At 53.7% G+C, this 21,721-nt stretch overlaps 2 protein-coding genes across 2 annotated transcripts; one reads left to right on the top strand and one right to left on the bottom strand.

The window, feature by feature from the left end:
• Positions 1-4,724: 4,724 nt before the first annotated feature.
• LOC138798951 (basic salivary proline-rich protein 3-like) lies at positions 4,725-5,510 on the bottom strand. The gene has a single exon (XM_069979586.1). It carries the CDS (start codon positions 5,508-5,510, stop codon positions 4,725-4,727), a length of 786 nt encoding a protein of 261 aa, XP_069835687.1.
• Positions 5,511-6,251: 741 nt separating this feature from the next.
• On the top strand, positions 6,252-17,011 carry LOC138798354 (oocyte zinc finger protein XlCOF7.2-like). Its single transcript, XM_069978768.1, has 7 exons — positions 6,252-6,336; positions 10,986-11,189; positions 14,008-14,446; positions 14,610-14,723; positions 14,801-14,965; positions 15,037-15,139; positions 15,216-17,011. Exons 2-7 carry the CDS (start codon positions 11,155-11,157, stop codon positions 16,343-16,345), a joined length of 1,986 nt encoding a protein of 661 aa, XP_069834869.1. The 5' UTR covers positions 6,252-6,336; positions 10,986-11,154; the 3' UTR covers positions 16,346-17,011.
• The last annotated feature ends 4,710 nt before the right edge of the window (positions 17,012-21,721 follow it).

The raw sequence follows: 21,721 nt of genomic DNA, 5'->3' as shown, positions 1-21,721 counted from the left end.
CCCCCCCCCCGACCCCTCACCAGAGATACAGAGGGGCTCTACAGCCTGCACCTCCAGCCATACCTGCACCTCCCCCCCCCCCGACCCCTCACCAGAGATACAGAGGGGCTCTACAGCCTGCACCTCCAGCCATACCTGCACCCCCCCCCCCGACCCCTCACCAGAGATACAGAGGGGCTCTACAGCCTGCACCTCCAGCCATACCTGCACCTCCCCCCCCCCCCGACCCCTCACCAGAGATACAGAGGGGCTCTACAGCCTGCACCTCCAGCCATACCTGCACCTCCCCCGACCCCTCACCAGAGATACAGAGGGGCTCTACAGCCTGCACCTCCAGCCATACCTGCACCCCGACCCCCCATCACCAGGGATACAGAGGGGCTCTACAGCCTGCACCTCCAGCCATACCTGCACCTCCCCCGACCCCTCACCAGAGATACAGAGGGGCTCTACAGCCTGCACCTCCAGCCATACCTGCAACCCCCCGACCCCTCACCAGAGATACAGAGGGGCTCTACCGCCTGCACCTCCAGCCATACCTGCACCCCCCGACCCCTCACCAGAGATACAGAGGGGCTCTACAGCCTGCACCTCCAGCCATACCTGCACCTCCCCCCCCCGACCCATCACCAGGGATACAGAGGGGCTCTACAGCCTGCACCTCCAGCCATACCTGCACCCCGACCCCTCACCAGAGATACAGAGGGGCTCTACAGCCTGCACCTCCAGCCATACCTGCACCCCCCCCGACCCCTCACCAGAGATACAGAGGGGCTCTACAGCCTGCACCTCCAGCCATACCTGCACCCCCCCGACCCCTCACCAGAGATACAGAGGGGCTCTACAGCCTGCACCTCCAGCCATACCTGCTCCTCCCCCGACCCATCACCAGAGATACAGAGGGGCTCTACAGCCTGCACCTCCAGCCATACCTGCACCCCCCCCCCCCCCGACCCATCACCAGAGATACAGAGGGGCTCTACAGCCTGCACCTCCAGCCATACCTGTACCCCCGACCCCTCACCAGAGATACAGAGGGGCTCTACAGCCTGCACCTCCAGCCATACCTGCACCCCCCCGACCCCTCACCAGAGATACAGAGGGGCTCTACAGCCTGCACCTCCAGCCATACCTGCACCCCCCCAACCCATCACCAGAGATACAGAGGGGCTCTACAGCCTGCACCTCCAGCCATACCTGCACCCCGACCCCTCACCAGAGATACAGAGGGGCTCTACAGCCTGCACCTCCAGCCATACCTGCACCCCCCCCCCCGACCCCTCACCAGAGATACAGAGGGGCTCTACAGCCTGCACCTCCAGCCATATACCTGCACAATAGTGTGGACATTGGAGGATACAGTTGTTTGTTGCTATTGTTGTATGGCTGACAGAACCTTGTAGTTGTAGTTGTGAGACTGGGTCCCCATTGTGCTTGGTAAATATGTACAGGGCCGGGGAGACATCAGATAACTTCCATCCATGGTGATCAGTGGTCTACACAGACATAGGAGCCCATCACCCCCCACCCAAACTTACTATACAGGTCGGGGGTATGTAGCTTCTAGTCAGTCCCAGCTGGGACCATGGATGGAAGGTGCCCAGCACCCTGGAGGTCATCGAGGGAAATGGGCGTATATTAGACCATAGTATACAGAGGGGCTCCCCATCTCATTGTGGATAAAACAACTCTGCATCTGTCCCATCTGTAACTACAGCTAAGTATTGTTCTTTGTATTAAATCTCTTATTTTTCTATAATTCTGTGTGGTTATAGCCTTCTCAGACTATTATCCAAAGCAACTGGTTACACCATCACACCATATCACTAGCCCGGCCCTGTCACACACACCATATCACTACCCCAGCCCTGTCACACACCATATCACTAGCCCGGCCCTGTCACACACCATATCACTAGCCCGGCCCTGTCACACACACCATATCACTAGCCCGGCCTGTCACACACACCATATCACTAGCCCGGCCTGTCACACACACCATATCACTAGCCCGGCCCTGTCACACACCATATCACTAGCCCGGCCTGTCACACACACCATATCACTACCCCAGCCCTGTCACACACCATATCACTAGCCCGGCCCTGTCACACACCATATCACTAGCCCGGCCCTGTCACACACCATATCACTAGCCCGGCCCTGTCACACACCATATCACTAGCCCGGCCCTGTCACACACCATATCACTAGCCCGGCCCTGTCACACACCATATCACTAGCCCTGTCACACACCATATCACTAGCCCGGCCCTGTCACACACCATATCACTAGCCCGGCCCTGTCACACACACCATATCACTAGCCCGGCCCTGTCACACACCATATCACTACCCCGGCCCTGTCACACACCATATCACTAGCCCGGCCCTGTCACACACCATATCACTAGCCCGGCCCTGTCACACACCGTATCACTACCCCGGCCCTGTCACACACCATATCACTAGCCCGGCCCTGTCACACACCATATCACTAGCCCGGCCCTGTCACACACCGTATCACTAGCCCGGCCCTGTCACACACCGTATCACTACCCCGGCCCTGTCACACACCGTATCACTACCCCGGCCCTGTCACACACCGTATCACTAGCCCGGCCCTGTCACACACCGTATCACTAGCCCGGCCCTGTCACACACCGTATCACTAGCCCAGCCCTGTCACACACCATATCACTAGCCCGGCCCTGTCACACACCATATCACTAGCCCGGCCCTGTCACACACCATATCACTAGCCTGGCCCTGTCACACACACCATATCACTAGCCCGGCCCTGTCACACACCATATCACTAGCCCGGCCCTGTCACACACCATATCACTAGCCCGGCCCTGTCACACACCGTATCACTACCCCGGCCCTGTCACACACCATATCACTAGCCCGGCCCCGTCACACACCATATCACTAGCCCGGCCCTGTCACACACCATATCACTAGCCCGATCCTGTCACACACCATATCACTAGCCCTGTCACACACCATATCACTAGCCCGGCCCTGTCACACACCATATCACTAGCCCGGCCCTGTCACACACCATATCACTAGCCCGGCCCTGTCACACACACCATATCACTAGCCCCGCCCCATCACACACCATATCACTAGCCCGGCCCTGTCACACACCATATCACTAGCCCCGCCCCATCACACACCATATCACTAGCCCGGCCCTGTCACACACCATATCACTAGCCCGGCCCTGTCACACACCATATCACTAGCCCGATCCTGTCACACACCATATCACTAGCCCGGCCCTGTCACACACCATATCACTAGCCCGGCCCTGTCACACACCATATCACTAGCCCGGCCCTGTCACACACACTATATCACTAGCCCGGCCCCGTCACACACCATATCATTAGCCCGGCCCTGTCACACACACCATATCACTAGCCCGGCCCCATCACACACCATATCACTAGCCCGGCCCTGTCACACACCATATCACTAGCCCGGCCCTGTCACACACCATATCACTAGCCCGGCCCTGTCACACACCATATCACTAGCCCGGCCCTGTCACACACACCATATCACTAGCCCGGCCCCATCACACACCATATCACTAGCCCGGCCCCGTCACACACCATATCACTAGCCCAGCCCTGTCACACACCATATCACTAGCCCGGCCCTGTCACACACACCATATCACTAGCCCGGCCCCATCACACACCATATCACTAGCCCGGCCCTGTCACACACCATATCACTAGCCCAGCCCTGTCACACACCATATCACTAGCCCGGCCCTGTCACACACCATATCACTAGCCCGGCCCTGTCACACACCATATCACTAGCCCGGCCCTGTCACACACCATATCACTAGCCCAGCCCTGTCACACACCATATCACTAGCCCGGCCCTGTCACACACCATATCACTAGCCCGGCCCTGTCACACACCATATCACTAGCCCCGCTCCATCACACACCATATCACTAGCCCGGCCCTGTCACACACCATATCACTAGCCCGATCCTGTCACACACTATATCACTAGCCCGGCCCCGTCACACACCATATCACTAGCCCGGCCCTGTCACACACCATATCACTAGCCCGGCCCTGTCACACACCATATCACTAGCCCGATCCTGTCACACACTATATCACTAGCCCGGCCCCGTCACACACCATATCACTAGCCCGGCCCTGTCACACACACCATATCACTAGCCCGGCCCCATCACACACCATATCACTAGCCCGGCCCTGTCACACACCATATCACTAGCCCGGCCCTGTCACACACCATATCACTAGCCCGGCCCCGTCACACACACCATATCACTAGCCCGGCCCCGTCACACACCATATCACTAGCCCGGCCCTGTCACACACCATATCACTAGCCCGGCCCTGTCACACACACCATATCACTAGCCCGGCCCTGTCACACACCATATCACTAGCCCGGCCCTGTCACACACCATATCACTAGCCCAGCCCTGTCACACACCATATCACTACCCCGGCCCCATCACACACCATATCACTAGCCCGGCCCTGTCACACACCATATCACTAGCCCGGCCCTGTCACACACCATATCACTAGCCCTGTCACACACCATATCACTAGCCCGATCCTGTCACACACCATATCACTAGCCCGGCCCTGTCACACACACCATATCACTAGCCCGGCCCCGTCACAAACTTATGAAAGATAATCTTTTATCACACATTTGACAGAAGTTTTGTGTGTTTTGCACTGGGGTTGGTGTCTGGGCCCGTGTGGCCGGCTCTGGGTTGGTGTCGGGGGCCCCTGTGGCCGGCTCTGGGCTGGGGTTGTGGTCGGGGCCCCTGTGGCCGGCTATGGGCTGGGGTTGTGGTCGGGGCCCCTGTGGCCGGCTCTGGGGTTGTGGTCGGGGCCCCTGTGGGCTGGGGTTGTGGTCGGGGCCCCTGTTGCTGGCTCTGGGGTTGTGGTCGGGCCCCTGTAGCTGGCTCTGGGCTGGGGTCGGGGCCCCTGTTGCCGGCTATGGGCTGGGGTTGTGGTCGGGGCCCCTGTGGCCGGCTCTGGGCTGGGGTTGTGGTCGTGGCCCCTGTTGCCGGCTCTGGGCTGGTGTCGGGGCCCCTGTAGCCGGCTCTGGGGTTGTGGTCGTGGCCCCTGTGGCCGGCTCTGGGCTGGGGTTGTGGTCGGGGCCCCTGCTGCCGGCTCTGGGGTTGTGGTCGGGGCCCCAGTGGCCGGTTCTGGGCTGAGGTCGGGGCCCCTGTGGCCAGCTCTGGGCTGGGGTTGTCTTTGGGGCCCCTGTGGCCGGCTTTGGGAGGGGGTCGGGGCCCCTGTTGCCGACTCTGGGCTAGGGTTGTGGTCGGGGTCCCTGTGGCCGGCTCTGGGCTGGGGTTGTGGTCGGGGCACCTGTTGTCGGCTCTGGGCTGGGGTTGTGGTCGGGGGTCCCTGTGGCCGGCTCTGGGCTGGGGTTGTGGTCGGGGCCCCTGTGGCCGGCTCTGGGCTGGGGTTGTCATCTGGGCCCCTGTGGCCGGCTCTGGGCTGGGGTCGGGTCCCCTGTGGCCGGCTCTGGGGTTGTGGTCGGGGCCCCTGTGGCCGGCTCTGGGAGGGGGTCGGGGCCCCTGTGGCCGGCTCTGGGAGGGGTCGGGGCCCCTGTGGCCGGCTCTGGGGTTGTGGTCGGGGCCCCTGTGGCCGGCTCTGGGGTTGTGGTCGGGGCCCCTGTGGCCGGCTCTGGGGTTATGGTCGGGGCCCCTGTGGCCGGCTCTGGGGTTATGGTCGGGGCCCCTGTGGCCGGCTCTGGGGTTATGGTCGGGCCCCTGTGGCCGGCTCTGGGGTTATGGTCGTGGCCCCTGTGGCCGGCTCTGGGGTTGTGGTCGTGGCCCCTGTGGCCGGCTCTGGGGTTGTGGTCGGGGCCCCTGTGGCCAGCTCTGGGGTTATGGTCGTGGTCCCTGTGGCCGGCTCTGGGGTTGTGGTCGGGGCCCCTGTGGCCGGCTCTGGGGTTGTGGTCGGGGCCCCTGTGGCCGGCTCTGGGGTTGTGGTCGGGGCCCCTGTGGCCGGCTCTGGGGTTGTGGTCGGGCCCCTGTAGTCGCCTTTGCAGCCTCATATTCGGAGATTTAATTCACAGTTTATCCTGACAGGACACAAAGGACCGAGGCTCCTCCCTCTGTGACACGTGACTGATGAGAGGGCGGGAATGTAGTGGCGTGTCAGCTGATTTGGTGGATTCACTACACGTGACTGAATACGACGTCTGCGTGACCCGGACTTCCGGTGAAGGTGAAATAGGAGGCGGAGCCACCGGGACCGTCAGCAGCGGCGTCCTGAGCGCTAGAAACTGGAAGCGTACGTACCGGCAGGGGCGGGGCCTAACAAACCGTGCAGAGCGGGCGGGAGGCGTAATAGTCTGCAGACATGGGAGGTGGAAACGGGAGGAGCAATAGTCTGCAGATGGAGGGGACCGGAGGAGCAATATTCTGCAGGCGGAGGGGAGATGTGGAGGACACAGGAGGAGTAATACTCTGCAGGTGGAGGAGACAAGAGGAGTAATAGTCTGCAGGCGGAGGGGACAGGAGGAGTAATAGTCTGCAGGCGGAGGGGACAGGAGGAGTAATAGTCTGCAGGCAGAGGGGAGATGTGGAGGAGTAATAGTCTGCAGGCGGAGGAGACAGGAGGAGTAATAGTCTGCAGGCGGAGTAATAGTCTGCAGGCAGAGGAGACGGGAGGAGTAATAGTCTGCAGACGGAGGGGACAGGAGGAGTAATAGTCTGCAGGTGAAGGGGACAGGAGGAGGAGTAATAGTCTGCAGGCGGAGGGGACAGGAGGAGTAATAGTCTGCAGGCAGAGGAGATGGGAGGAGTAATAGTCTGCAGGCGGAGGGGACAGGAGGAGTAATAGTCTGCAGGCAGAGGAGACGTGAGGAGTAATAGTCAGCAGGTGGAGGGGAGATGTGGAGGAGTAATAGTCTGCAGGCGGAGGAGACGGGAGGAGTAATAGTCTGCAGGCGGAGGAGACGGGAGGAGTAATAGTCTGCAGGCGGAGGGGAGATGTGGAGGAGTAATAGTCTGCAGGCGGAGGAGACGGGAGGAGTAATAGTCTGCAGGCGGAGGGGAGATGTGGAGGAGTAATAGTCTGCAGGCGGAGGGGACAGGAGGAGTAATAGTCTGCAGGCAGAGGAGACGGGAGGAGTAATAGCCTGCAGGCGGAGGGGACAGGAAGAGTAATAGTCTGCAGGCAGAGGAGACGGGAGGAGTAATAGTCTGCAGGCGGAGGGGACAGGAAGAGTAATAGTCTGCAGGCAGAGGAGACGGGAGGAGTAATACTCTGCAGGCGGAGGTGACAGGAGAAGTAATAGTCTGCAGGCGGAGGGGACAGGAGGAGTAATAGTCTGCAGGCGGAGGAGACGGGAGGTGTAATAGTCTGCAGGTGAAGGGGACAGGAGGAGGAGTAATAGTCTGCAGGCGGAGGGGAGATGTGGAGGAGTAATAGTCTGCAGGCGGAGGAGACGGGAGGAGTAATAGTCTGCAGGCGGAGGGGAGATGTGGAGGAGTAATAGTCTGCAGGCGGAGGAGACGGGAGGAGTAATAGTCTGCAGGCGGAGGGGAGATGTGGAGGAGTATTTGTCTGCAGGCGGAGGAGACGGGAGGAGTAATAGTCTGCAGGCGGAGGGGAGATGTGGAGGAGTAATAGTCTGCAGGCGGAGGAGACGGGAGGAGTAATAGTCTGCAGGCGGAGGGGAGATGTGGAGGAGTAATAGTCTGCAGGCGGAGGAGACGGGAGGAGTAATAGTCTGCAGGCGGAGGGGAGATGTGGAGGAGTAATAGTCTGCAGGCAGAGGAGACGGGAGGAGTAATAGTCTGCAGGCGGAGGAGACGGGAGGAGTAATAGTCTGCAGGCGGAGGGGAGATGTGGAGGAGTAATAGTCTGCAGGCGGAGGGGAGATGTGGAGGAGTAATAGTCTGCAGGCGGAGGAGACGGGAGGAGTAATAGTCTGCAGGCGGAGGGGAGATGTGGAGGAGTAATAGTCTGCAGGCGGAGGAGACGGGAGGAGTAATAGTCTGCAGGCGGAGGGGAGATGTGGAGGAGTAATAGTCTGCAGGCGGAGGAGACGGGAGGAGTAATAGTCTGCAGGCGGAGGAGACGGGAGGAGTAATAGTCTGCAGGCGGAGAGGAGATGAGGAGTAATAGTCTTCAGGCGGAGGGGACAGGAGGAGTAATAGTCTTCAGGCGGAGGAGACAGGAGGAGTAATAGTCTGCAGGCGGAGGAGTAATAGTCTGCAGGCGGAGGAGTAATAGTCTGCAGGCGGAGGAGTAATAGTCTGCAGGCGGAGGAGTAATAGTATGCAGGCGGAGGGGACAGGAGGAGTAATAGTCTTCAGGCGGAGGGGACAGGAGGAGTAATAGTCTGCAGGCGGAGGGGACAGGAGGAGTAATAGTCTGCAGGCGGAGGGGACAGGAGGAGTAATAGTCTGCAGGCGGAGGGGAGATGTGGAGGAGTAATAGTCTGCAGGCGGAGGAGACGGGAGGAGTAATAGTCTGCAGGCGGAGGGGAGATGTGGAGAAGTAATAGTCTGCAGGCGGAGGAGACGGGAGGAGTAATAGTCTGCAGGCGGAGGGGACAGGAGGAGTAATAGTCTGAAGGCGGAGGGGAGATGTGGAGGAGTAATAGTCTGCAGGCGGAGGGGACGGGAGGAGTAATAGTCTGCAGGCGGAGGGGACAGGAGGAGTAATAGTCTGCAGGCGGAGGAGACGGGAGGAGTAATAGTCTGCAGGCGAAGGGGAGATGTGGAGGAGTAATAGTCTGCAGGCGGAGGGGAGATGTGGAGGAGTAATAGTCTGCAGGCGGAGGAGACGAGAGGAGTAATAGTCTGCAGGCGGAGGGGACAGGAGGAGTAATAGTCTTCAGGCGGAGGGGACAGGAGGAGTAATAGTCTGCAGGCGGAGGGGACGAGAGGAGTAATAGTCTGCAGGCGGAGGAGACGGGAGGAGTAATAGTCTGCAGGCGAAGGGGAGATGTGGAGGAGTAATAGTCTGCAGGCGGAGGGGAGATGTGGAGGAGTAATAGTCTGCAGGCGGAGGAGACGGGGGGAGTAATAGTCTGCAGGCGAAGGGGAGATGTGGAGGAGTAATAGTCTGCAGGCGGAGGGGAGATGTGGAGGAGTAATAGTCTGCAGGCGGAGGAGACGGGAGGAGTAATAGTCTGCAGGCGAAGGGGAGATGTGGAGGAGTAATAGTCTGCAGGCGGAGGGGAGATGTGGAGGAGTAATAGTCTGCAGGCGGAGGAGACGGGGGGAGTAATCGTCTGCTGGCGGAGAAGACAGGTGGAGTAATAGTCTTCAGGCGGAGGAGACAGGAAGAGTAATAGTCTGCAGTCGGAGGGGACAGGAGGAGTAATAGTCTGCAGGCGGAGGGGACAGGAGGAGTAATAGTCTGCAGGCGGAGGAGATGGGGGGAGTAATCGTCTGCTGGCGGAGAAGACAGGTGGAGTAATAGTCTTCAGGCGGAGGAGACAGGAGGAGTAATAGTCTGCAGTCGGAGGGGACAGGAGGAGTAATAGTCTGCAGGCGGAGGGGACAGGAGGAGTAATAGTCTGCAGGCGGAGGGGACAGGAGGAGTAATAGTCTTCAGGCGGAGGAGACAGGAGGAGTAATAGTCTGCAGGCGGAGGAGTAATAGTCTGCAGGCGGAGGAGTAATAGTCTGCAGGCGGAGGAGTAATAGTCTGCAGGCGGAGGAGTAATAGTCTGCAGGCGGAGGAGTAATAGTATGCAGGCGGAGGGGACAGGAGGAGTAATAGTCTTCAGGCGGAGGGGACAGGAGGAGTAATAGTCTTCAGGCGGAGGGGACAGGAGGAGTAATAGTCTGCAGGCGGAGGGGACAGGAGGAGTAATAGTCTGCAGGCGGAGGGGACAGGAGGAGTAATAGTCTGCAGGCGAAGGGGAGATGTGGAGGAGTAATAGTCTGCAGGCGGAGGAGACGGGAGGAGTAATAGTCTGCAGGCGGAGGGGAGATGTGGAGAAGTAATAGTCTGCAGGCGGAGGGGACAGGAGGAGTAATAGTCTGAAGCGGAGGGGAGATGTGGAGGAGTAATAGTCTGCAGGCGGAGGGGACGGGAGGAGTAATAGTCTGCAGGCGGAGGGGACAGGAGGAGTAATAGTCTGCAGGCGGAGGGGACAGGAGGAGTAATAGTCTGCAGGCGGAGGGGACAGGAGGAGTAATAGTCTGCAGGCGAAGGGGAGATGTGGAGGAGTAATAGTCTGCAGGCGGAGGGAAGATGTGGAGGAGTAATAGTCTGCAGGCGGAGGAGACGAGAGGAGTAATAGTCTGCAGGCGGAGGGGACAGGAGGAGTAATAGTTTTCAGGCGGAGGGGACAGGAGGAGTAATAGTCTGCAGGCGGAGGGGACGAGAGGAGTAATAGTCTGCAGGCGGAGGAGACGGGAGGAGTAATAGTCTGCAGGCGAAGGGGAGATGTGGAGGAGTAATAGTCTGCAGGCGGAGGGGAGATGTGGAGGAGTAATAGTCTGCAGGCGGAGGAGATGGGGGGAGTAATCGTCTGCTGGCGGAGAAGACAGGTGGAGTAATAGTCTTCAGGCGGAGGAGACAGGAGGAGTAATAGTCTGCAGTCGGAGGGGACAGGAGGAGTAATAGTCTGCAGGCAGAGGGGACAGGAGGAGTAATAGTCTGCAGGCGGAGGAGATGGGGGGAGTAATCGTCTGCTGGCGGAGAAGACAGGTGGAGTAATAGTCTTCAGGCGGAGGAGACAGGAGGAGTAATAGTCTGCAGTCGGAGGGGACAGGAGGAGTAATAGTCTGCAGGCGGAGGGGACAGGAGGAGTAATAGTCTGCAGGCGGAGGAGATGGGGGGAGTAATCGTCTGCTGGCGGAGAAGACAGGTGGAGTAATAGTCTTCAGGCGGAGAAGACAGGTGGAGTAATAGTCTGCAGGCGGAGGGGAGATGTGGAGGAGATTCTGATGACTTCCGGATTCCTTCCTACAGGTCCTCAGAGCGTTTTACAGCTTTTTTTCTCCTGGTCCTGACTCCGCCCCCCCAGATCTCCTGGTCCTGACTCCGCCCCCCAGATCTCCTGGTCCTGACTCCGCCCCCCAGATCTCCTGGTCCTGACTCCGCCCCCCAGATCTCCTGGTCTTGCATTTGACCTCACCTGATGAAGAAGTCTTCCACAGATCTGGGAGCACGAGGGTAGGTCGGAGGCCGCCCCCTCCAGGCGTCTCCATTTTCAAATTATCTCCTGGACTCTGTTCTTGTGTTGTCTCCTCCTTCTGTGATCTCTGTGTTCACACTGTCTTCTTCTTGAGGTCTCTGTTCTCTCTGTTCTCCTCCTCCAGGGGTCTCTGTTCTTACTCTGTTCCCCTCCTCCTCCGGGGGTCTCTGTTCTCACTCTGTTCCTCTCCTGTGGGGGTCTCTGTTCTTACTCTGTTCCCCTCCTCCTCCGGGGGTCTCTGTTCTTACTCTGTTCCCCTCCTCCTCCGGGGGTCTCTGTTCTTACTCTGTTCCCCTCCTCCTCCGGGGGTCTCTGTTCTTACTCTGTTCCCCTCCTCCTCCGGGGGTCTCTGTTCTCACTCTGTTCCCCTCCTCCTCCAGGGGTCTCTGTTCTTACTCTGTTCCCCTCCTCCTCCGAGGGTCTCTGTTCTCACTCTGTTCCCCTCCTCCTCCGAGGGTCTCTGTTCTCACTCTGTTCCCCTCCTCCTCCGAGGGTCTCTGTTCTTACTCTGTTCCCCTCCTCCTCCGAGGGTCTCTGTTCTTACTCTGTTCCCCTCCTCCTCCGAGGGTCTCTGTTCTCACTCTGTTCCCCTCCTCCTCCGAGGGTCTCTGTTCTCACTCTGTTCCCCTCCTCCTCCGGGGGTCTCTGTTCTTACTCTGTTCCCCTCCTCCTCCGGGGGTCTCTGTTCTTACTCTGTTCCCCTCCTCCTCCGGGGGTCTCTGTTCTTACTCTGTTCCCCTCCTCCTCCGGGGGTCTCTGTTCTCACTCTGTTCCCCTCCTCCTCCGGGGGTCTCTGTTCTTACTCTGTTCCCCTCCTCCTCCGGGGGTCTCTGTTCTTACTCTGTTCCCCTCCTCCTCCGGGGGTCTCTGTTCCCCTCCTCCTCTGGGGGTCTCTGTTCTCACTCTGTTCCTCTCCTTTTAGGGTCTCTGTTCTCACTCTGTTCCCCTCCTCCTCCGGGGGTCTCTGTTCTCACTCTGTTCCTCTCCTCCTCCGGGGGTCTCTGTTCTCACTCTGTTCCCCTCCTCCGGGGGTCTCTGTTCTCACTCTGTTCCCCTCCTCCTCCGGGGGTCTCTGTTCTCACTCTGTTCCTACTCCGGGTGTCTCTGTTCTTACTCTGTTCCCCTCCTCCTCCGGGGGTCTTTGTTCTCACTCTGTTCCTCTCCTCCTCCGGGGGTCTCTGTTCTTACTCTGTTCCCCTCCTCCTCCGGGGGTCTCTGTTCTTACTCTGTTCCCCTCCTCCTCCGGGGGTCTCTGTTCTTACTTTGTTCCCCTCCTCCTTCGGGGGTCTCTGTTCTCACTCTGTTCCTCTCCTCCTTCTCCGGGGGTCTCTGTTCTCACTCTGTTCCTCTCCTGTGGGGGTTTCTGTTCTCACTCTGTTCCTCTCCTGTGGGGGTCTTTGTTCTCACTCTGTTCCCCTCCTCCTCCGGGGGTCTCTGCTCTCACTCTGTTCCCCTCCTCCTCCGGGGGTCTCTGTTCTTACTCTGTTCCCCTCCTCCTCCGGGGGTCTCTGTTCTTACTCTGTTCCCCTCCTCCTCCGGGGGTCTCTGTTCTTACTCTGTTCCCCTCCTCCTCCGGGGGTCTCTGTTCTTACTCTGTTCCCCTCCTCCTCCGGGGGTCTCTGTTCTTACTCTGTTCCCCTCTCCCTCCGGGGGTCTCTGTTCTCACTCTGTTCCCCCTCCTCCTCCGGGGGTCTCTGTTCTTACTTTGTTCCCCTCCTCCTCCGGGGGTCTCTGTTCTGTTCCCCTCCTCCTCCGGGGGTCTCTGTTCCCCTCCTCCTCCGGGGGTCTCTGTTCCCCTCCTCCTCCGGGGGTCTCTGTTCCCCTCCTCCTCCGGGGGTCTCTGTTCCCCTCCTCCTCCGGGGGTCTCTGTTCCCCTCCTCCTCCGGGGGTCTCTGTTCCCCTCCTCCTCCGGGGGTCTCTGTTCCCCTCCTCCTCCGGGGGTCTCTGTTCTTACTCTGTTCCCCTCCTCCCCCGGGGGTCTCTGTTCTCACTCTGTTCCCCTTCTCTGGGGGTCTTTGTTCTCACTTTGTTCCTCTCCTCCTCCGGGGGTCTTTGTTCTCACTCTGTTCCTCTCCTCCTCCGGGGGTCTCTGTTCTTACTTTGTTCCCCTCCTCCGGGGGTCTCTGTTCTCACTCTGTTCCCCTCCTCCTCCGGGGGTCTCTGTTCTTACTCTGTTCCCCTCTCTCTCCGGGGGTCTTTGTTCTCACTCTGTTCCCCTCTCCCTCCGGGGGTCTCTGTTCTCACTCTGTTCCCCTCTCCCTCCGGGGGTCTCTGTTCTCACTCTGTTCCCCTCCTCCTCCGGGGGTCTCTGTTCTCACTCTGTTCCTACTCCGGGTGTCTCTGTTCTTACTCTGTTCCTCTCCTCCTCCGGGGGTCTTTGTTCTCACTCTGTTCCTCTCCTCCTCCGGGGGTCTCTGTTCTTACTTTGTTCCCCTCCTCCGGGGGTCTCTGTTCTCACTCTGTTCCCCTCCTCCTCCGGGGGTCTCTGTTCTTACTCTGTTCCCCTCTCTCTCCGGGGGTCTTTGTTCTCACTCTGTTCCCCTCTCCCTCCGGGGGTCTCTGTTCTCACTCTGTTCCCCTCTCCCTCCGGGGGTCTCTGTTCTCACTCTGTTCCCCTCCTCCTCCGGGGGTCTCTGTTCTTACTGTTCCCCCTCCTCCTCCGGGGGTCTCTGTTCTTACTCTGTTCCCCTCCTCCTCCGGGGGTCTCTGTTCTGTTCCCCTCCTCCTCCGGGGGTCTCTGTTCCCCTCCTCCTCTGGGGGTCTCTGTTCTCACTCTGTTCCCTCGTCTCCTGGCAGGAGTAAGATGCCGCGGTGTTTCGTGCTGCATTGCCCCTCATCAGGCAGGAAGAAGCTCTCGCCCAACGTCATCTTTCACGTGTTTCCGAACCGGCTGGATAAGATCCGGACCTGGCTGCGATGCATCCTGCAGAGTGGTCAGGAGATTGGAGAGATTGAGGACACTGCCCAGAAGATCCTGGAGGCCAAACGTGGCGACCGCTACCGGATCTGCTCCGAGCATTTCACCGAGGATTGTTACGTGCCTGGGGGTCTGCGCAAGACGCTTAAGAGAGACGCCGTTCCCTCTGTGTTCCAGGGTAGATCTACAGAAGGTGACTCCGAGCAGTGGGGGGCGCCATCATGTAAGACAGCTCACATTGATCCGGCTATAAAACGTCAGCCCAGGGCCTCCCACGGGGTAAAGGTCAGCCCTGCACTCTGTCATCGCGGGAACCTGGTAAGTGCCTGCGGGGGTGGGGGGGGGGGGGGGGAGATACAAGGCGGGGGGGGGGGGAGGAGATACAAGGTGGGGGGGGGGGGGAGATACAAGGTGGGGGGGGAGGAGATACAAGGCGGGGGGGGGGGGCATTCCAGTGTATAATCTTATACTGCACTTCTAGGTGAATACACACTCAATAATGGCACGACAATCACGAGAAAGAACGGACATGACTAAAATTTCTGAAAACATCTTCAGCCTCACCCTAGAGATCATGTGCTTGCTGACTGGAGAGGTGAGGGATTGTGGGAAGTGTCATGTGACTGATATTGTACAGGCGGAGTTACAGTAGGTCACACATTAATCTTACAGGACTGTGTGGTGGTGAAGAAGAAGTCAGGTGAGAGAGTGTCCTCCCTCTGCAGTCCTCACATCTCAGGAGGATGGGCTCAGGGTCCTGTCACACCATCGTCTCCTCAGAACCAGAAGAAGATCCTGGAGCTGACCTTCCAGATCATCCAGCAGCTGACGGGAGAGGTGAGAGCCGCTGCCAGTGCCAATACCTCCGCAGGATAATTGGATGTTTCTGACCATACCTGTTGTTTCAGGATGCAGTAAAGCGTGAGGGCACCACCGTTTCTTTTATCATGGATATGGGGGAAGGCCAGGCTGAAGACAAGGCGGGGGGTGATCACCGGGGTCAGTCTCCAGGTAAGAGGTTCACCGTACGGGTTGGATTTACTGATGCAGAATAACATGTAACATTGTTGTGTTTAATCCACTCCAGGTCCAATCGTGAAAAACCTGCCGCACTACAAACCAACTCGTGTCAAGGAGGAATCCTGTTCACGAGAAGAAAGTGATCCAGAGGCTGCAGAAGATGAGCAGTGTGGATCCCTCTGTATCAAAGAGGATCCAGACTCCAGAGAAGCTGAACAAACCCCCGATACCGAGCTCTATACATCTGGTGATCCCACCGAGCATTACTCATCAACTCTCGTTACTGGTGACCCTGAAGAACCTTCCACCACGGCTCATATACAGTACACATCAGTCCGGATCAAGGAAGAACCCATGTATGAAGAGGGGGACGTTTCTGACTCCGACTACACGGCCACCAACAACTACCAGTACACCAGCTTCCAGATCAAAGAGGAGGTGATGTCAGATGAAGAGGGAAACCTTGCAGACGTGGATGACTTCAGGCCCCCTGCTCGGAAGCGGCGTGCTGGCTATGGCTCTGACGAGGAAACAGATTCCTGTGAAGAAGGCACTGCGTCTGAAACAGATGTTTTCCCGCCTACAGATCATGAACCGCAGTATCCATCTACTCACTCAGAACCATCTCCCCCAATGTATGGGGGGAGCCTCCTGCAGAACGACTTTCTCCTTTTCGACGAGGGAAGCAGCTTTGACACTGACGTCTCTGCCCTTATCAAACACGCCCAGACAAAATACAGTTTTGCCCCAATTGAAGAGGGTTCAGGTTCTGATGATGGGGAAGATGTAGCGGCTGAAACGCATACCTTCAAAGATCATCCACAACCAAAGTCATCCCCTGGGACAGATGAGGCGGCAGCCAGTGAGGAAGGTTCTGGATCACAAGTAAAGAAGGATTACCAGTGCTCAGAGTGTTCGGAAATATTTGTGCGCCGCTCTGATTTTGCCAACCATCGGAGAAATCACCGCAGGGAGAGATTGACGTGTCCAGAGTGTGGGAAGCTCTTCTCTAATAAGCCAAGCCTGATCAATCACCTGACCGGCCATACGGGGGAGAAGCCGTACTCGTGCTCTGTCTGCGGGAAATGCTTCACTCGAAATAGTAATCTGATTGTGCATCAGGCCATTCACATGGAGAGGAGCCCCCTGGGGGCCCGAAACGTGGGCGACTTCATATACATCAAGCCGGTCTTGTGAGACGTGGGCAGACAGCCACTGCTTCCAAGTAATGACACTTGAAGATTCTTCCAGGGAAGAAGCCATTTTTCTTAAAATGTGCACAAGACGTGAGATCTTGCTGTTGTCTTTCGGTTGTTTGTTGGTGTCTGAGTTTTGTAACTTTTTGGACTTTAGCATGCTTGTATTACCTGTCAGTTGATGCTCCCCCCCCCACCCCTGCTGGCCGTCTTGGTCTGGACCATGCCCTTTTGTGTTGGTCTTTTTTGGTAGCTTAGTTGTTCCTACGCCAAAGTCTTGAGTATTAGTGTTAGTCCTCGGAACCAAGTTGTGTTTTGCCAATATATCTTTTGTCTGATGATGTGAGACGATTTGCCGATTCCTTACCAGAAGCGGTGGGAACTTTTCGTCCTTTTCCTTATAACTTATCGACCTATAACGGTGGAGATTAGATTTTATTTGCACGAGCTCCGGGTTGTGATGGACGTTAATCTTCCTCAGTTACACATTTCAGGTTTTTTTCTTTTTGCACGGTTTCAGGTTATTTTTTTCATATTGAAAATAACACTGTCTTTATTAAAAGACTGTTTCTTATCCCCCTTCACGCTAAGTTGTGTCGTGTGCCTGTGCTGTAGTAACTTCACCTATTAAACATGTGTGATCCTACCCTCAGTGCCCTGCTGAGAACTCATGTCTCCTGTCTTCATTGTAAGAGAGCAGAGGAGGTGAGGAAAGAGGATTATGGGATGGCGAAAGATGAGGAGATGGTTTCTTTGATTAATATCTTGATCGAATGGTAACGCAGGATTGTCCATGCGCAATGAGAGAAAGATAGAGCTGCCGTGCAGCTCATCTGCCGGAGTATTCCCACGACACTGTCCCATAGAGATCAAGGGGTGATAGCTCAACAGCTCACTTCTTCCTCCTCCCTGCACATATCGGAGAATGCTCATAATTCTGTACTCCCAAAATCAATAGGTGATGGTGACAACTTGCCTCCTGCATGTCCACTCCTCTCGGCACAGGCCACACTGCATGTTTATAGGAGTCAATAGGTGATCACAGCTCCCTTCCTCCATTATATTAATCTCTGCACATATCACAAAGTCTTCATACTGCTCAGTAGGTAATGGGACGCTCAGCCATCCCTGCACAGGTCAGAGCATACTTACATTTATTACTGAGCGATGCACTGTTTGAGGCATGGGTCTCCAAACTGCGGCCCTTCAGCTGTTTTTAAAACCACATTTCCCATCATGTCTGGGAAATGTAATATTGCAACAGCTGGAGGGCCGCAGTTTCAGACCAATGGTTTGTGGTGTCAAGTTGGATCTAGCTGGTAATAGGCCCATATGTAAAAGGTGTTTGTGACTACTGTTAGGGTATGTTCACACTGAGCAAAACAGGTGGAATTTCAGAGCAGAACCTGCGCCATGGATTCCTCTTCAAGTAGTGTTTTTTTTTTTTAGGACAATAACTGCATCACCTGCTAAACAGATTGTGGATTAAAATCAGCTATGCGATGGTACAAGCAGTTTGGGGGGCAGATTGTTGGTACAGGTATCATAGAAACTAGCCACAATTCACAGTCACATGAGAACTCTCCCATATCATAGTAACTAGAAACAATTCACAGTCACATGAGAACTCTCCGATATCATAGAAACAATTCACAGTCACATGAGAACTCTCCCATATCATAGAAACTAGCCACAATTCACAGTCACATGAGAACTCTCCCATATCATAGAAACTAGAGACAATTCACAGTCACATGAGAACTCTCCGATATCATAGAAACTAGAGACAATTCACAGTCACATGAGAACTCTCCCGTATCATAGAAACTAGAGACAATTCACAGTCACATGAGAACTCTCCCATATCATAGAAACTAGAGACAATTCACAGTCACATGAGAACTCTCCGATATCATAGAAACTAGAGACAATTCACAGTCTCATGAGAGCTCTCCAATATCATAGAAACTAGACAATTCAGTCACATGAGAACTCTGCGATATCATAGAAACTAGAGACAATTCACATTCTCATGAGAACTCCCCGATATCATAGAAACTAGAGACAATTCACAGTCACATGAGAACTCTCCGATATCATAGAAACTAGAGACAATTCACAGTCACATGAGAACTCTCCGATATCATAGAAACTAGAGAGAATTCAATCACATGAGAACTCTCCGATATCATAGAAACTAGAGACAATTCACAGTCACATGAGTACTCTGAGATATCAGAACCTAGAGACAATTCACAGTCACATAAGAATTCTGAGATATCATAGAAACTAGAGACAGTTCAGTCTAATGAGAACTCTCCGATATAGAAACTAGAGACAATTCACAGTCACATGAGAACTCTCCGATATAGAAACTAGAGACAATTCACAGTCACATGAGAACTCTCCGATATCAAAGAAACTAGACAATTCAGTCACATGAGAACTCTCCCATATCGTAGAAACTAGAGACAATTCAGTCACATGAGAACTCTCCAATTTCATAGAAACTAGAGACAATTCAGTCACATGAGAACTATGAGATATCATAGAAACTAGAGACAATTCACAGTCCGATATAGAAACTAAAGACAATTCACAGTCACATGAGAATTCTGAGATATAGAAACTAGAGACAATTCACAGTCACATGAGAACTCTCCGATATCATAGAAACTAGCCACAATTCAGTCACATGAGAACTCCGATATCATAGAAACTAGAGACAATTCACAGTCACATGAGAACTCCGATATCATAGAAACTAGAGACAATTCACAGTCACATGAGAACTCTCCGATATCATAGAAACTAGAGACAATTCACAGTCACATGAGAACTCTCTGATATCATAGAAACTAGAGACAATTCACAGTCACATGAGAACTCTCCCATATCATAGAAACTAGAGACAATTCACAGTCACATGAAAACTCACTGATATCATAGAAACTAGAGACAATTCACAGTCACATGAGAACTCTGCGATATCATAGAAACTAGAGACAGTTCACAGTCACATGAGAACTCTCCCATATCATAGAAACTAGAGACAATTCACAGTCACATGAGAACTCTGAGGTATAGAAACTAGAGACAAATTCACAGTCACATGAGAACTCTCCCATATCATAGAAACTAGAGACAATTCACAGTAACATGAGAACTCTCCGATATCATAGAAACTAGAGAGAATTCAATCACATGAGAACTCTCCGATATCATAGAAACTAGAGACAATTCACAGTCACATGAGAACTCTGAGATATCATAGAACCTAGAGACAATTCACAGTCACATAAGAATTCTGAGATATCATAGAAACTAGAGACAGTTCAGTCTAATGAGAAATCTCCGATATAGAAACTAGAGACAATTCACAGTCACGTGAGAACTCTCCGATATAGAAACTAGAGACAATTCACAGTCACGTGAGAACTCTCCGATATCAAAGAAACTAGACAATTCAGTCACATGAGAATTCTGAGATATAGAAACTAGAGACAATTCACAGTCTCATGAGAACTCTCCGATATCATAGAAACTAGAGACAATTCAGTCACATGAAAACTCTCCAATATCATAGAAACTAGAGACAATTCAAAGTCCAATATCATAGAAACTAGAGACAATTCACAGTCACATGAGAACTTTCCCATATCATAGAAACTAGAGACAATTCACAGTCTCATGAGAACTCTCCAATATCATAGAAACTAGAGACAATTCAGTCACATGAAAACTCTCCGATATCATAGAAACTAGAGAAAATTCACAGTCACATGAGAACTCTGAGATATCATAGAAACTAGAGACAATTCACAGTCACATGAGAACTCTCCCATATCATAGAAACTAGAGACAATTCACAGTCACATGACTACTCTCCGATATCATAGAAACTAGAGACAATTTACAGTCACATGAGAACTCTCTGATATCATAGAAACTAGAGACAATTCACAGTCACATGACTACTCTCCGATATCATAGAAACTAGAGACAATTTACAGTCACATGAGAACTCTGTGATATCATAGAAACTAGAGACAATTCAGTCACATGAGAACTCTCCGATATCATAGAAACTAGAGACAATATACAGTCACATGAGAATTCTGAGATATCATAGAAACTAGAGACAATTCAGTCACATGAGAACTCTCCGATATCATAGAAACTAGAGACAATTCACAGTCACATGAGTACTCTCCGATATCATAGAAACTAGAGACAATTCACAATCACATGAGAACTCTCCGATATCAAAGAAACTAGACAATTCAGTCACATGAGAACTTTCCCATATCGTAGAAACTAGAGACAATTCAGTCACATGAGAACTCTCCGATATCATAGAAACTAGAGAGAATTCAATCACATGAGAACTCTCCGATATCATAGAAACTAGAGACAATTCACAGTCACATGAGAACTCTGAGATATCATAGAACCTAGAGACAATTCACAGTCACATAAGAATTCTGAGATATCATAGAAACTAGAGACAGTTCAGTCTAATGAGAAATCTCCGATATAGAAACTAGAGACAATTCACAGTCACGTGAGAACTCTCCGATATAGAAACTAGAGACAATTCACAGTCACATGAGAACTCTCCGATATCAAAGAAACTAGACAATTCAGTCACATGAGAACTCTCCCATATCATAGAAACTAGAGACAAATCACAGTCACATGAGAACTCTCCCATATCATAGAAACTAGAGACAATTCACAGTCACATGAGTACTCTCCGATATCATAGAAACTAGAGACAATTCACAGTCACATGAGAACTCTCCGATATCATAGAAACTAGAGACAATTCACAGTCACATGAGAACTGTGAGATATCATAGAAACTAGAGACAATTCAGTCACATGAGAACTCTCCGATATTATAGAAACTAGAGACAATTCACAGTCACATGAGAACTCTCCGATATCATAGAAACTAGAGACAATTCAGTCACATGAGAACTCTCCCATATCATAGAAACTAGAGACAATTCACAGTCACATGAGAACTCTCCCATATCATAGAAACGAGACAATTCAGTCACATGAGAACTCTCCGATATCATAGAAACTAGAGACAATTCACATTCTCATGAGAACTCTCTGATATCATAGAAACTAGAGACAATTCACAGTCACATGAGAACTCTGTGAATTGTCTCTAGTTTCTATGATATCTCAGAGTTCTCATGTGACTGTGAATTGTCTCTAGTTTCTATGATATCGGAGAGTTCTTATGTGACTGTGAATTGTTTCTAGTTTCTATGATATCGGACTGTGAATTGTCTCTAGTTTCTATGATATTGGAGAGTTCTTATGTGACTGTGAATTGTCTCTAGTTTCTATGATATCGGAG

The sequence above is a fragment of the Dendropsophus ebraccatus genome, chromosome 8 (assembly GCF_027789765.1).
Source record: "Dendropsophus ebraccatus isolate aDenEbr1 chromosome 8, aDenEbr1.pat, whole genome shotgun sequence".
NCBI classification, from domain to species: Eukaryota; Metazoa; Chordata; class Amphibia; order Anura; family Hylidae; genus Dendropsophus; species Dendropsophus ebraccatus.
The sequence above is the reverse complement of the archived record's forward strand: the minus strand, read 5'-3'. Positions and strand labels throughout refer to the sequence as shown.

Bases quoted from the DNA above. Each gene is read 5' to 3' on its own strand.
- LOC138798951 (XM_069979586.1), bottom strand. From the start codon at position 5,510: ATGACAACCCCAGCCCAGAGCCGGCCACAGGGGCCCCGACCACAACCC.
- LOC138798354 (XM_069978768.1), top strand. From the start codon at position 11,155: ATGAAGAAGTCTTCCACAGATCTGGGAGCACGAGG. The intron at 14,447-14,609 runs GTAAGTGCCTGC...CTGCACTTCTAG, and splicing joins TCTGTCATCGCGGGAACCTG to GTGAATACACACTCAATAAT. The intron at 15,140-15,215 runs GTAAGAGGTTCA...AATCCACTCCAG, and splicing joins TCACCGGGGTCAGTCTCCAG to GTCCAATCGTGAAAAACCTG.